This window comes from Gobio gobio, assembly GCF_949357685.1.
Source record: "Gobio gobio genome assembly, chromosome: 5".
NCBI classification, from domain to species: Eukaryota; Metazoa; Chordata; class Actinopteri; order Cypriniformes; family Gobionidae; genus Gobio; species Gobio gobio.
Window position 1 is genome coordinate 35,182,105 of NC_137101.1, and position 17,210 is coordinate 35,199,314.

The 17,210-nt window shown below is 37.6% G+C and overlaps 1 protein-coding gene across 1 annotated transcript; it reads left to right on the forward strand.

Moving 5' to 3' along the window:
• The first annotated feature begins 254 nt into the window (after positions 1-254).
• Positions 255-16,648, forward strand: LOC307126163 (uncharacterized protein). The gene is made up of 3 exons (XM_079816569.1): positions 255-319; positions 840-989; positions 14,409-16,648. The coding sequence occupies exons 2-3, from the start codon at positions 905-907 to the stop codon at positions 16,256-16,258; spliced, it is 1,935 nt and encodes a 644-aa protein (XP_079672695.1). The 5' UTR covers positions 255-319; positions 840-904; the 3' UTR covers positions 16,259-16,648.
• The last annotated feature ends 562 nt before the right edge of the window (positions 16,649-17,210 follow it).

Genomic DNA, 17,210 nt, shown 5'->3' on the forward strand with positions numbered 1-17,210 from the left:
AACTTTGTTTTTCATATTAAAATTAGTTAGAGAAAAAAGGTTCCCAGCCCCAAATGTTTCTGCTCCCAAACATTACAGGTTTGTTTTTTAGACCGAATCTCTTTATTTTCATTAATAGCTATTAATATTTTCAGCACATCAGGACTATACTATATGAATTTCAAGAAATAATCTCTGAATTCCCCCCCTCCTCTATGTTATTATCTGTATTGTAAACTTCTATGCACTTTAGACAGCAGTGGGACTTTTATTTTGTTCGAGTGTGACGTCATAAGTCCGCGCCGCGCTACTGCATCTGTTGTGATTCGGCTAAAGAAAGGTTTGTGCGTTTACTCATTTAAACGCTTCTAAAGTGCAAACCATTCAATTCATTTGCATAGTTTTACTAGTAATGGCAGAAACGAAAGCCTTCAATACTTCATGAAGCGTTTTTTAAAATCCATCACTAGCTGTGAAATGAATGAGTTGTTATTGAATGCAGAATTGTGATGCTTTATCTAACATTAATGACCGTTGTTTTTGTGATGAGTAACAAAAAGCGTGCATGGCATTTCACTCCCTGTTTCTTTAATCAGTTTGTTGTAAACATATATTCAGTCAGTCATTGAAGTGTTGATGGAGAAACAGAGCTTTTAAAAACTCAACTGAATAAATGGGCAAAATTTTAAATCTTGAAGCGCTCAAATCACAGCACGCTGAAGAGAACACAGACAACAAAAAACTTTTACAAAATCGAATATTTTTATGAAAGTGCAACCAGGGAGATGATTGAGACACTCATAGATTTAGTTTGGATTTATTTTTCTTTCTGTTAATTATTCTCATCTTAATCATGACAGAGTGTCAAAACACACAGAAAAACTCCTGGTGAAGTGACTGAGATCCATGTGACACTATTATAAAGATGGCGTTGATTAAAGAGGAGAGTGAAGAAATGAAGATTGAAGAAGTATTCTGTGTGAAACAAGAAGATACTGAGGAACAAACAGGTTGGTTTCATTCTCAAAGTTGAACACAGTCATTTGACCCAGTTTAAAATGTCCAGCTCTAACGGAATTAATGATATTTTTGAAGAAAGCCGTATACGTGTTCTAATTAAAGTGATATCATATGGGGCCGGTTCTAGGCACACCCAAATGTCTCTGCCTTGCCCACCCAATAAGAATTTAGGAACATACATTTAAAAAAATCTGTGGGTTGAATATATATAAACATACTCACACACACACACACACACACACACACACACACACAATATTCTACATCACTATAGAATATCTATACATCTGTGTTTGTGGAATTAATGGTCACTCTTTTATTTGTTAAACATAGTCCAGAATCCACTGAATACAAGCTATGACAAAAAATATATTAAACTAGATGAGTGTAGGGGTTAGACAAATCTGATATTAAAGGATTAGTTCACTTATAAATAAACTTTTGCTGATAATTTACTCACCCCCATGTCATCCAAGATGTCCATGTCTTTCTTTCTGCAGTCGAAAAGAAATTAAGGTTTTGGATGAAAACAGTCCAGATAGATATATCGATAGTAGATGCCTCATTCTACTGATCCGTGCAGTCGCTAATGAGGCATCTACGCATACATCTATGACCACGATCAAATTTGACCTCACTCTCCGGAAGTAATGGCGGAGCTCAGAGACGATCGCGTTCCTCTGTTAAGAGGTAAAATAATAGCATAAATACTGCTTGGTTTCTCGCAGAAACTGATCGTTTCGCTAGATAAGACCCTTATTCATCGTCTGGTATTGTTTAAAGCCCTTTGAAGCTGCACTGAAACTGTCATTTGGACCTTGAACCGTTTGGGTCCCACTGAAGTCCATTTAATGGAGAAAAACCCTGCACTGTTTTCATCCAAAACCTTAATTTCTTTTCGACTGCAGAAAGAAAGACATGGACATCTTGGATGACATGGGGGTGAGTAAATTATCAGCAAAAGTTTATTTAAAAGTGAATTAATCCTTTAAAGAAAATAATCAGCACATTATAATCGATTATGGTCTAATACTGTACCGATACCAAATTGTCCTCGTCTGCATCGAAGAAACGATTAATTTCGACACCCCACTAATAACAGTCCTAGGTCCGAACGCAGGACAAATCAAGTCCTCTGTGAAAATCAAAAGGAGCTTCAAAGACTGTGTGTTTAACAAGCAATATTGAATCGTCTCATTTTTTCACTGTCAAAAATGTATGGTCCACAATAAAAATAAAGATAGTTGATGTAGGCCTACCGTTATCAGCTTTTGTTGAGGTTAGGGATGCAAATTATCGATTAATTCATTAATCGATAGTTGGTTGACCTTATCGATCGATTAATGATTAACTGATAAGCGGCTATTTTCCTGAGAATGTAAATTTCTGCAGCCTGTGAGGGACCAAGCAGTCAAGGGCAAAGAACACAGGATTTCCAACCAAAAAATTATATATTAAATGCCAAACAAAGTTACAAATGAAATAACTTGGAAAAACTGAATGAAAATAAAGTCAGGTCTGGGCCCATAAAAAAGGTAAACTAAAGAGAATCAAAACTGAACAATAATCAAACAAACAAACCAGACAAAGAAAACATGGCCTCCCCAAATGCCACACATGGGGAAACTTATATACGCAAAGGACTAGTCCATTACGCACACTGGGAACGATTAACACCAATTAAACCCACCGTAATTCATTCACAAAAAATAAAGAAATGGGTCATAAACAAATTATACACAAACAATTATAATAAACGAAAATAAACAACCCTACATCCCCCCAGCTAATCTGCAACATCGGCTCAACCACTGGAACAAAATGGCGGCCACTGGGGCCAGCCGGTCCTTTATTAGAACGGACCTCCACTGAAGTGCAGCGCTTTGCCCAGACAGCGTCAAACCTTTGCTTTTCACACGTAGGTAACTTAAACTCAAAAGAAATAACTGTTAACTAGGGATGGGGAAATGAAGCCTCATGAAGCAGTGAGGCTTTCCCCTGACTGTTCCGGGAAAAGATTTGAAGCTTCAAGAGTGTCAAGAACAGCGCCATCTGGTGCTTATTTAAAATAAAGTAGCAGAAGCCTGTGGAAGGTCTGTCAGATAAAGCAACCACAACACACTCCCATCGTTTCAATGTTATGTGTACAAATAAAAGCCTTACACGTTTGTGTTTAATTTGTCCATTAAATAAACTCATTCACTCATTAAAGTGTGACAATAAAATATAATATGAGCTTATATGATTCAATAAGATCTAATATAGGCCTACTCTCTCTCAACACACACATAGTGAATAAGGACATTGTGTGATAGGATCATTAAATGTGCTTATGGCTGTGTTCACACTGCAGGGCTTAATGCTCAATTCCAATTTTTTGAAAAAATTCGATTTTTTTTTGCAAGGCCGTTCACATTTCCAATTAAATGCGACCTTTTGTGATCTCCTGTGTGAACGTGAAATGACCCAGAAGTGACCCGCATGCGCAGAAGAGTACTCAACGGTCAACGACGTCACTCGTTGTTTACGGAAGTAGCCAAATATGGGTGTCAGCATTGGAGTTCGTTTAGCTTTATTAAAGTTATTTTCGCAACGGAGCCAGCACCATTACAACCTTCTCATGTTAAGAAGAAAATTAAAAAAGAGGAGGAGAGCAAGGTTTTTGGCCATGGCGTTTTGTGGAGCAGTGGTAGCACAGTCGGTACAGAGAAACGTGTGTGTGCGGAGTCGCAGCCAGGAGTGGTGGGATACTGATGTGAGTGGCTTTACTGATACCGAATTCATCAGTAACTTCAGAATGACCAGATCCACCTTCAATTATGTTTGCGAGCGCCTTCAACTAACTTTGTCACGGGAAGAGACACGTCTGCGGCGGCCCAGAACAGTGCAGAAACGCGTTGGAGTTGGAGTGTATTGGCTAGCAACAGGTGCGTATTTCTTCTTTTATTGGCGGTTAGCAACTATTTCTTGTGCATTACCGCCACCACTGGACTGGAGTAAGGAACGGGAGTTACAATGATGACGTTTGTCGCGTATCAACGACGTGCGGGTCGGATACATGTGACCTGGTAGTTCAGACTGAAGACGCATTTCAAAAGATCGGATATGTATCGGATTTGGACCACATACCCAAGTGGCCTGGGTCGCATTTGAAAAGATTGGATCTGTGTCGTTCAGACTGTCATGAAAAGATCAGATACAGGTCGCATAAGGGCAAAAAAATCGGAATTGGGTCGTTTCAGCCTGCAGTGTGAACGCAGCCTATGACACTTGGCAGTGATGGTGCTTGTGTAACTGTAGGAATGACAGAAAAGTGATAAAGTTTTAAATTATTTTTATTAAGGGAAAAAAAAACAGTTTCACAGTGTTGGAGCTGAGTCTATTTCTCCTCTTAGGCAGTAGAGAAGCATACATACATTGGAAGCTATAAACACAAAATATTCCCAGATAGGGGAAGTCTTTCTTTTTTTGCCTGTTGCCATTGCTCTAAATGCAAAGCCTTCACCAAACATCAACACCCTATCCCCTAATCCCACCTTAACCCCAAATACTAACACCAAATTACCTAGAAAACAACAAAAGTGAAAAGATTTTACCCAAATAAAAAGACACAACAAAAAAATAGTGACAAATACATTTTAGTTATCTAAATGTAATGTATTGATTAACTTTCAAAGTACAGCACTCTCCTCACAAACCCATCAACCAGACTGACTGAGCCAACAAGGACTCTGGGGTTCGAACCTTCTGACACGCAAAACGAAACGCGCACGTGATTGGACAGAAAGTGAGGCTTCATTTGTCATCGATCACGTGACTCTGGGAAACCAATACACACCCCGATACGGAGCTTCACTAGAAATTGTCTCGCATGTGCGATACGCGGATCGAAGCTTCAGGCCATCACACAGCCCTAATTTCATTAATACAATCCATTAAGAGCTGTGCAGTTTTTTTTATATGGAGGAAATACAAAACATATGAGTGTCTGCATAACTGTGAAAACTAATGATATACCTGCAAAGCGTATACAAAGAGAAAAGCAGAGGACCTAATACTGAGCCCTGTGACACTCAAAACTTGTGTTTAACCAGACGTCTCTTCATTTACACAAAGAAAGTGGTAGCGGTCTGATAGAGCCTAAACCATGATAATGCTTGTCTAATAATGGCAACAAAAAGAGATTACCATGGTCTATAGCAGGGGTCTCCAAACTCAGTCCTGGAGGGCCGCTGTCCTGCAGAGTTTAGCTCCAACTAGGGCTGGGCGATATGGCCCAAAAAAATTATCACAATATAATTTCCCATATCAGTCGATATCGATAATTAGCACGATAAATGTCAAATCTTTATTTATTTAAAGTTTAACGGCATATTTTTGCTCCTGAGTGAAAGATGTAGAAAACAGACAGTCAATTATGGTTTTAAACTATCCTTCATTGTCAAAACATGACAAACACTTCCTAAACAGCTGAACAATTTATCAAAACTGAGATTTTTTTTATTACTAATAAAATCAATATTAATAGAGTAGAATATTATTAATATAAATAGAATATATAAAAATAAATATCTATAGTAAAATCTAGAATTGTAATAATATAAAATTTGGCTCTGCTGACTGTAAAAGCAAAGTTAAAGTGCTTTAAAGATAATGTTTGTCAATAAACAAAAAAATCTTTCTGGTCAGAGAAATCTTAACTGTGGTCAGCATTTTTGTTACTCTACACTCTCTATATATAAATAATATAGTTATATACTTTTTAAGTTTAGAAACATTTTGAGTCGCCCCTCACTTGCCTTACAGTGGATTGGTCCACCACGCACCTCACCGACACACACAACTGCGGTGGGCTGGGAGAAAGTACAAAGTTCATTAGTTGTGGAACTCCAGTAAGGGCTGTCAAGTCTATTTTATTCACTTTAAACAACAGATGAAATTATTTTATTTCTCTTTAATACAGGCAATGCTGAGTTATTAATAAAGCACCAAAGACTAAACCGTATTTTTCCATAAGTCCGATGTTTTAGTGATTATAGTTTGGTAACGTTAGTTTGTTGTAAGTCACCCACTACAACTAACAAGGCGATAAGTCTATGCGTGACCTGATATTAGGCTAATGTAATTAAATAATTATATTACCGTGTGGTGAACCTATAAGCAGTGCATGTTGCTGTTTTATGTCGGATTGCAAATAGCCACAATATCTCCAAACCACTGAATTCGAGTGACCTTTCTTTTCAATGATATCTGAATTTTCTTCACTATCGCTAATTTTTCTTGCTCCACTCCACTCTCATCATCCAAGCCTGTCAGCCTGTCGGCCACTGTGACTGTCAACAACACTGCGTGCGGCACCCAGAAGCCCGGTCTGCAAAATGCATGTGCAGCATTACGCATAGTTCGTCTCAGCCATCTCACGGTCATAACATACGTTGTCTTATTTTAAATCTAGCTTTACGAGCTTTCAGAATACGCTTTAATATCAGTGCTCGTCTCTTTTCTGCAGTTTTGTTAATTACCTCTTTAGTAAACCAATTCATAACCAGCAAAAGCAGCACAGCTTGAATCTCAGTCACGTGCAGTCCTACGTCACGGACTAGTTTGCCTAATCTTCACGGTACTTTAGACCGCAGTGGAAACGCAGACAGTAGCAGGTCTGGGGGAAAAAAAGTTCCTGGTACAAATTGTTCCGAGTAATCTCGGTGGAAACAGGGCTTAACTATTATTTATTTTTGCCCTGTAAGGCCCCGTCCACACGGAGATGCGTTTAGCTGTATACGTAAACATTTTGTACCGTATCAGCATTTCGTCCACACGGATCCTGCGTTTTGGGAGCAGGAAACCGATATTTTTTGAAACTGGGTCACATAGTGGATAGATCTGAAAACGACACCTTTGCGTTTTCGTGTGTACAGCCAATCCGTATATTTTGTGAAACGGTGATGTCATCACACCACGTCCCGCACGGGAAAGACTAGAAGGGAAACAACTATGTGTACTGAGCATTGGCACAATAATATTGCATAAATTCATTAATGTATTTACATTATTGTAAGGGTAGGTTTAGGGTGTAGGCATTAATAAAACACATCTGTTTAGTAGCACATTTATTTATTGTTATTTTATTGTGAGATTTTGCCTCACTTCCCACCATTGCTGTACCACTTCTAGCCACAACTATTCTACTCCGTTTTTAGTGTATTTATGTGGTAGAATTACAGCACCACATACTGGCCTGGTATGGATACTACATCGCTTTGAGTTGTTTTCAGTGTTCTCGTGAGTACGCAGATATTTTTTGAAATTAGGAAAAAAATGATCGGATAGGGAAAGCTCTGGCTTCGTGTGGACGGGGCCTTAGACACTGATTAGCTAGTTCAGGTGTGTTTATTTGGGGTTTGAGCAAAACTCTGCAGGACAGTGGCCCTCCAGGACCGAGTTTGGAGACCCCTGGGCCTGTATTCATAAAGATTCTAAGAGTCCTCTCAGAAAACTCCTAAATTAGCTTAAAAACTTTTACGTTGGAGTCTTAGCTGAAGAGCTATTCGGGACCGATCTGAGAGCAACTCTTGAGCAAGGAAAATACAAAAACGTTTATCTTAGTGAAGAGGCGGGGCTGACCCCGTTGCTACGTATGACACAGTCTTTTGAAGACTGTGATTGGTTGGTTGGCCAAAAAGGGGAAAAAAGGAGCGCTTTTAAGTATAGGGTCTATTCTAAGCCTTCACTTTGAAATTACAAGCGCAAATTGTCCTATTTTACCGTTCTCTCTCACTCACACACACACACACACACACACACACATTATATATATGTACACTGAAAAAAATGATTATGGCCCGATTTAATTAAGCATAATTAATTTGTGCTCGTTTAAATAATTTAAATGTAGTTTTTTGATTTTAATTTGAAAAAATTAATTAATTTTATGGGAATTGCATGTGTTTTTGTTTTAATTGAGATCAAATAAATTGATTGCGACCACTTACGATAACATTTTTTAGTAAATTCAACAAATAATTTTTTTCAGTGTATATAAATCCTTTTATTATTTACCAAGCTGTTAATTTCCTATAAGGTATTTGATTGGCTTAGAATTATAAACATTGTTCCACTCTTTCCAATTACACTGATTGCTGGCATGTCTATTTAATTGGTGGTTTAAAAGTTGGGTTTAATGCAACAAACATGATCCCTGCACGATCTAATCTATAGCGTCTTATTAAGTCACTGTTATCCATTGTCTGCAACACATTTCTTCTCCCTCTTCGTCTTTCTGCCATTTTCTCCGCTACTAAAGAAACTCTTAAGCCTCTTAAAAGTCCTCATCTGTGCTCTTAACAAATGTGACCTTAAGACCTCTCTTAAAGGGTTAAGATGCTTTCTGAATTACTTTTTTCTTTACTAGGATTTTTTAGTTAATTTTAAGAGTAAACGCCCACATTTCTAAGAATTTTCTTAGAATTTTGTCACTAGGAGCTACTCTTTGCATTAAGATTCTTTATGAATACGGGCCCTGGTATATACTGCCCTACAAAAGCTAAGTGCAGTAACTACGCAAACACTGAAACTGAGAAAAATGGCTTTAAAGTTTTTTACACCAGCCAGTCAAACATGTTGTAGATAGATTATTGGTAATGCATTCATGTTTTGCCTTCTTAGGAATAAATTTTTTATAGATAAAAACCATGACCACCGATGTGATCTTTAACCCCCAAAATACTGCACTCTGCCTTTGGATGACCTTAAACAACTAAAACACTATTGCAAAGGCAAAGTGCAGTATCTACAAACTAAATGTGTTCATCCAATTTTTTTTCATGCTTCTTAATACATGTTTATAGTAATAATAAACTTTATATAATACAGAATTTTCATTTTCGGTTGAACTATCCCTTTAATATGGCCATACATCATTTCCTAGAATTAGAGGTTAGAGAGTAAGTTAACTTAGGTATTTCTTCTCCCTTTACCCTAACTTCTAAGCTATTCTCAAACATGTACATTTCCTATTTATGCTATCTACACCCTTAAAAATATAATTAATAATTAAAATATAATTATTATGTATTCTTAGCTAGCCTATCTGTGAAATCCAAAAAACTGATAGGCACTTTTTTTTTTTGTATATTAAGTAGCCTACGAAATTAGTGCGTGAAAATAGAGTACTTTCAGTACATTATGCAAGTGTACTTTTTCACCTAGTGTGCTTGCTGTCGGCCGGCTGCGCTCGTCCGGTTGTCCGTTTGTCACCTGCTGACTGGCGCCGCTAACTTTTAGAGTAACTTTATCTAACAAGATAACTTTACCCAACTCAGCTAACTTTTGAAGGAGTAACCCCTGTCAATACAATTGGATTAGCTGCTTGAAACGGAGAGATGTTCGAATCAACAAACACCAACGTGATTAAATCGGATTATCATTACGTTGTCAGAGGATATTGCCTTTAATAGAGCAGCACATGTACGTCAAAATTTGCTAGCGGCTGGCTAGTCAATGTTAACTGATTATAAAGCTGTCAGTTGCCTTACTATGAGTTATTATTTTGCTATCATCCTTACCAGTCTTTGAATATTTGCGTTTTAACGCGAGTTCAACCATCATATGGCTGCGGGATTGTTTCTGTGTGTTACGATCGGGGCAAACCGCATACAATCCCGATCGTGACGATGCTGAAACCGCAGTATCTGCGGTGTCAAAAACGGGGGGGAAACAAAGCTAGAACGCAGTAACATCACTTACTGCGGTTTGCCTTGGTATTGGCTTGGATTTTGTAGTTACTGCAATTTTGACACGCTCGTTTCTCTAAAACTGGACACAATTGAACCAGCAAACTTTGTCACAAGACAGAACAGATGTCACAAAGCCCATTTCAAGTCTTAAAGGGTTAGTTCACCCAAAAATGAAAATTCTGTCATTAATTACTCACCCTCATGTCGTTGGACACCCGTAAGACCTCCGTTCATATTCGGAACACAAATGAAGATATTTTAGTTGAAAGCTGATGGCTGAGAAAGGCTTCAGATAGGCCTCCATTGGCATTCAGTACATTGACACTTCCAAGATCCATGAAAGGCACTTAAAACGTCGTTACAAAGTCTATCTCACCACAGTGGCTCTACAATAAGTTTACGATGCGACGACAATAGTTTTTGTGCGCAAAAAAAAATCAAAATAACACCTTTAACCAACTTGTTCTCGACTTCCGTGTGTGCCTCAATGACGCATGCGCGAGAATAAGACGTAGCGCCGGTGTTCGTGAATCCATGAAATACACACTTTAACCCCATTTTGAGAACTACGCCGAGACCTAAAGCACGATCAATGTAGAATCCAACAGCTTAGACACGCGCGTCTTCCTCTGCTCGTAAACAAATCGCTTCTGGGTCATATGTCCGAACGCCGGATCTGCGTCATATTCTCGCGCATGCGTCGTGGAGGCATACACTCAAAAAAATATTTTGGTCTAAATATAAGTTTTATGTATTTGAATTACATTACAATTTTCCATCCATTTGGACTACATAGTTTTAACATAAACAAACAAATAAACTTAATGTGATTCATATTTGTCAGTTTTAACATAAACAAACAAATAAACTTAATGTGATTCATATTTGTCAGTCAAACGTAAATGAAATAGGTAAGTTTTATGTAATGGTACACAGAAAAATGCCCATGATAAATTAACACAGCCTAGTGCACACTACTGAGATAAAGTACCATTGAAGCAGTGTTCAAGTTAATGAGATAATTGAGTGATGATTGAGAATTAATGATGAACACCTGATGATAATGAGCAGAATCACTAACGGAAAGAGAAACACAAGAACTACAACTGACTTCAGCCACAGCCTTAGATGAAATCAACTGAAGATAAAAGAAGACATTAAATCTCTGAAGATATCAGTAGATGAGGATTAAACAACTTCACAAACAGCATTATGAGCTTCACGCATTACTAACCAGACTGACTTTATTTCTGTAATTTCTGTTTTAATGAAAATAATAGTTTCATAGTATGGAAGTCACCATGCTGGAGATGAGTGTCTGCTTTAGTTGGGCTCTTGACCCTTAATTTGTTTAGCTTTAGTTTTTCTCTGGCTCCTTTAACTGTGTGTTTATAAAGCACATTTGTTATTTCAAGGGAATCCAAGAGAAAATATTATCAGGTGATGTTGGCTATTTGTTTTTGCCTGAATCACTGCTCCAATTTAGAGGCTAATTTGCTGGTTATAGAGGTAATGTGTCATTAATTGTGTTGTATTCATAGTATTAGCCATGGGATTATGCAGCACAAGATACAGGACGGTTGTGTTAATTGAATAATATCCAGATAAAAAAAAAAAGTGCCCAGAAGGTCTTAATCTACGGCATTACTTAGACACACACAGACATCATGAATCAGCGTTTGAATTTCTACAATGGTGACAATAAAAAAAAAATTAAGATAAACAGATCAACTTTGAACATAAAACAAGCAACTAAAATGTCACGACAAAAACAGCAAAAGTAAAAGCAATTAGTTAGTATCAAAGAAAATTTGTCAATTCAGATGCATAATTTATTCATGCCGCAATGCATGCTGGGACATATGGGGGGGGGGTGATTGGTGGTACCCAACATGCACTGCAGCTTGAAGATTTTAATTGATTGTCACCATTGTTGAGATTCATACATTGATTCTTGATGTCTGTGTATATCTAAGCAAAGCCATAGATTTAAATCCTGCATATTATTCGAATACCACAACAGTGCTGTAACTCATGCTGTAGAATCACATGGCAACTATTATGAATAAAACAAAACTATTAACACAGTATCACAATAACCAGAGTATTAGACTCCGAATGAGATCAGTGATTTAGCCACACGATGTCATTAACAATATATAAATAGCCAACATCACCAGATATTCTCTTGGATTCCCTTGCCATAACAAATGTGCTTTATAAACACACAGTTAAAGGAGCTAGAGAAAAAAGTTAAAGAGTTAAGAGCCCAACTAAAGCAGACACTTATCTCCAGCATGGTGACTTCAAACAAAACTATAAACAGAAAATTACAGAAATAAAGTCAGTCTGGTTAATAATGTGTGAAGCTGGTAATGCTGTTTGTGGAGTTGTTTAATCCTCTTCTGCCAAGATCTTCAGATTTAATGTCTTCTTTTATCTTCAGTTGATTTTATCTAAGGCTGTGGCTGAAGTCAGTTGTAGTTCTTGTGTTTCTCTTTCCGTCAGTGATTCTGCTCATTATCATCAGGTGTTAATAATTAATTCTCAATCATCACTCAATTATCTCATTAACTTGAACACTGCTTCAATGGTACTTTATCTCAGTAGTGTGCAATAGGCTGTGTTAATTTATCATGGGCATTTTTCTGTGTACCATTACATAAAACTTACCTATTTCATTTACGTTTGACTGACAAATATGAATCACATTAAGTTTATTTGTTTGTTTATGTTAAAACTATGTAGTCCAAATGGATGGAAAATTGTAATGTAATTCAAATACATAAAACTTATATTTAGACCAAAATATTTTTTTGAGTGTACACGGAAGTCGAGAACAAGTTGGTTAAAGGTCTTATTTTGATTTTATTTTGCGCACAAAAACTATTGTCGTCGCATCGTAAAATTATTGTAGAGCCACTGTGGTGAGATAGACTTTGTAACGACGTTTTAAGTGCCTTTCATGGATCTTGGAAGTGTCAATGTACTGAATGCCAATGGAGGCCTATCTAAAGCCTTTCTCAGCCATCAGCTTTCAACTAAAATATCTTCATTTGTGTTCCGAATATGAACGGAGGTCTTACGGGTGTCCAACGACATGAGGGTGAGTAATTAATGACAGAATTTTCATTTTTGGGTGAACTAACCCTTTAACTCAATTTTGACCAAATGTGTAGTTACTGCACTTTGCCTTTGGACGGCAGTATAGTGTCAAAAGATTTAAAAGCACTTGAAGAATGATATAGCTGATCAGATACCAAAAGCAGACCTGACTCTCTGTTTGATAAGGGGTTTGATAAGTGCCAGCTTGAAAGACACTTGAAAGTGTCCAAAAGAAAGGAAATAGTTAACAATATTGAGAAGACGTTCTGAGATGACAGGAAACACCGGTGACACTTTATTTTACAGTGTCCTTGTTTATACCATTGTTATACTATTCATTGTTGTTACATGTACTTACTATATTGATAACAGTAAATTATCCAAAACCTAACCATATAGTATGGTGATCATTTATAATATTAAGTACTTATTTGTGTAATTACACTGTTACCATGGCACGTTAAGATAAAGTGTAACTGAAACACCTCTTACTGTAGCTTAGTGCTTATATGATCTAACACAGGTTTTCTCAACCTTTTGCCTACTGCGACCCACTCTTTTTTGGTATGCCAGTCATACGACCCACTAAGGCTGGAAATAAATAAATAACTTAAATTTTAGACCTAGGCTACACCGTTTGCTTATTATAATTAATTTGGTAACACTGTACAATAAGGTTGTAATAGTTAACACTAGTTAATGCATTAGTTAACATGAACTAACCATGAACAACACCTTTGTTCAGCATCAGTTAATCTTTGTTAACATTAGTTTATAAAAATACAGCTGTTCATGGTTTGTTCATGTTAGTTCACAGTGCATTAACTAATGTTAACAAGATTTTAATAATGCATTAGTAAATATTGAAATTTACATTAACAAATATAAATAAATGCTTTATAAGTGCAGTTCATTATTAGTTCATGTTAACTAATGTAGTTAAATAATGTTAACTAATGAACCTTATTGTAAAGTGTTACCATTAATTTCACGAAAACACACACTTTTTCAATAATTAGGCAGACTATGAGGCAAACTGATTTATTTATTTTTACTCACATTAATGTGAAATTTGAGACTGCCGCTCTAAAACAATGTATCCAGACACGGTGGAATTGGGGAAAGGGCCACTCGTAGTGTTGCACTCAATCTAGCTGTTGTCAGCCTATTCCTGCTTTTTGTTTTCGTTGTAGTCACTGTTGAAAATCCCGACTCGCAAAGATAGGTGGTGCTGAATGGCAAGAGAAACTTTGTTGCACAATCTGCGAGTTCTGGATATTCGTGTCTGGTTTGAATCCAGAAGGAAACCGCTTACATAAAGAGAGTAGGACCTTGTACAATAGGAGCCATTTGCGGCAGTGATAAATTATTGTAATAGGACAGTTTAGAAACAGCGTTAGAAAGTTACGGCAATAATGATTCAACATACAACATTCTAAAATATGAGAACACAGAGAAAGTCTCGCGACCCCCTATAGAATGATCCACAACCCACTAGTGGGTCGCGAGAAACACTAATCTAACATACATGAAACTGGTTTAATGTCTGTTGCTTTGTCTTTTTTTTAGACCTGATGACACTGAAAGAGAACAGCCAAGAACTGAATGAAGACAAAAAGCAATATAAGAATCATCATGATTTCATGACTGGAGAAGAATTCACAACGACTGAAAAGATACCCTCACAAAAAATGGCTCTGAAGACCAAATCTAACCGTTATTACACCTGCCCTCAGTGTGGAAAGAGTTTCAATAAAAAACAAAACCTTAAAGTCCACATTAGCGTTCACACTGGAGAAAAGCCTTTCACCTGCCAGCAGTGTGGGAAGAGTTTCACTCAGAAAGGACACCTTAAGGCCCACATGGGAATTCACAATAGAGAGAAGTCTTTCACCTGTCAACAGTGTGGAAAGAGTTTCACTCAAAAAGGTTGCCTTAAAGTCCACATGGGAATTCACACTGGAGAGAGCTCATTCACCTGCCAACAGTGTGGAAACAAGTTCACTCGAAAAGAATCCCTTAAAAAGCACATGAAAATTCACACCGGAGAGAAGCCTTACACCTGCCAACAGTGTGGAAAGAGCTTCACAACAAAACTAAACCTTGGGTATCATTTGAACATTCACACTGGAGAGAAACCATTCTCATGTGATCAGTGTGGAAAGAGTTTCATCCGTAAAGTAACCCTGAATCAGCACAGGAGGATTCACTCAAAAGAGGGCTGTTTTATATGTCATCAATGTGGAAAAAGTTTCTTAGACAGGAAACGTCTTAACAATCATGTAACAATTCACTCTGGAGAGAAGCCTTTCAAATGCCAGCAGTGTGAAAAGAGTTTCCGATTAAATAAAACCCTTGAGAGTCACATAAAAATTCACACCGGAGAGAAGCCTTTCACATGCAAACTCTGTGGGAAGAGCTTCTCAGAAAAAGGAAATCTTAAAACTCACTTGAAACTTCACACTGAAGAGAAACCTTACACATGCTCTGAGTGTGGAAAAAGTTTCAGATATAAAGTAACCTTTGATGCCCACATGAGTGTTCACACTGGAGAGAAGCCTTACGGATGCCCTCAGTGTCAACAGAGTTTTGCATATAAAGTATCTCTTGAAGCCCACATGAGAAGTCACACTGGAGAGAAGCCTTTCGCCTGCAAACTCTGTGGCAAGAGCTTCTCAGAAAAAGGAAATCTTAAAAATCACATGAAACTTCATACTGGAGAGACACCTCATCTATGCGAGTGTGGAAAAAGTTTCAGATATAAAGTAACCCTTAATGCCCATATGAGTGTTCACACTGGAGAGAAGCCTTACGGATGCCCTCGGTGTCAACAGAGTTTTTCATATAAAGCATCTCTTGAAGCCCACATGAGAAGTCACACTGGAGAGAACCCTTTCACCTGCAAATTCTGTGGGAAGAGCTTCTCAGAAAAAGGAAATCTTAAAACTCACATGAGAGTTCACACTGGAGAGAAGCCTTTCGCCTGCCCTCAGTGTGGAAAGTGTTTCACGGTTAAAGGAAACCTCAAGAGTCACATGAGAGTTCACACAAGAGAGAGGCGTTTCTCGTGTCTTCAGTGTGAGAAGAGCTTCACATCTAAAAAAGACTTGAATTGCCATTTGCAAACTCATTCTGGAAAGAAACTGCAGTGTTCTGATTGTGGTAAGGGGTTTAGAAAAAGGTGTTATTTCACAAATCACCTTTGCATTCACTCTGGAAGAAGGCCATTTAATTGTGACAAGTGTAATAAAAAGTTTATTTTGCCATTACACTTAAAGATACACCTGAAAAGTCATGAAAATGTGAAACCCTATTTGTGTTATTTGTGTGGAAAGAGTTTTAAATGGCCCAGTAATTTAAAATGGCACCAGAAAATACGCATCTGTGTAAAATCAAAATTACGTTCAAACCGCAGCTGAATGTGGGCCAGATATGATTGTTCCCCTTCATGACCACTTTCATTTGCATCTTTCACCTCTTTTTACTTTGCCTTGTGGCTTTTTATTTTCTTTGTCATACATATGTATCCACCTGTATCTACTTCACCACCCCACATGCTATAGTTTGAGTGGTTACGGTAGACAACATTTAATTTTGATTGTATAGAAACCTCATTTCATTCCATATATTGATACCTCAGAATCAAATATCAGTTAAAATTGTCTTGCTGTGCCTTGGCCGACGCTGTTTACGTGAGCACCACAATGCATGTAATTCTGATGTAGTAGCTGGCCAAACAAAGCCAGAGTTCTGACATAGAACTTGGAATCGCTGTACTGTTTAATGAAATACAACAAATAAAATGTATCAAGAAAAGACCCTAGTGAACAAATGTGTTTTGAGAAACTATAAAAGTGCTTCACGAGTTCGTGTGCCCATATAATCTTAGTGAAAGTGGTAAACAGATTTGGCTTGCTGTCTGCTATAGAGGGGCTCGGAGAGGATATTCTACCCGAGCTCCGATTGCCCCCCTATAACAGGCAAAATTGTACAAAAGGAGGAGCAGGGGAGGAGGAGGGATGCTGCAGGAACTAAAAATGGGAAGAGGTAAGCTGCTGGTTTTATACCTTGGTATTAATTGGAAGATTAGATGGGCGTACTCCTCCCGAAATTACGTTTAATAACTTCACTTATTGCTTATTACATTCACATGAGCTTTAATGACATCCCATTCTTAATCCTTAGGGTTTAATATGGAGTTGGCCCAGCCTTTGCAACTATAAAAGCTTAAACTCTTCTTGGAAGGCTTTCCACAAGGTTTAGGAGTGTGTTTATGGGAATTTTCTTCTAGAAGCTCATCTTATGAGGTCAGGCACTGATGTTGGACGAGAAGGCCTGGCTCGCAGTCTCCGCTCTAATTCATCCCAAAGG

What these genes read in the sequence shown, in the direction of transcription:
- LOC307126163 (XM_079816569.1), top strand. Translation starts at nt 905, where the DNA reads ATGGCGTTGATTAAAGAGGAGAGTGAAGAAATGAAGATTGAAGAAGTA. An exon ending in AGATACTGAGGAACAAACAG is followed by an intron (nt 990 to 14,408) that starts GTTGGTTTCATT and finishes TCTTTTTTTTAG; the next exon opens with ACCTGATGACACTGAAAGAG.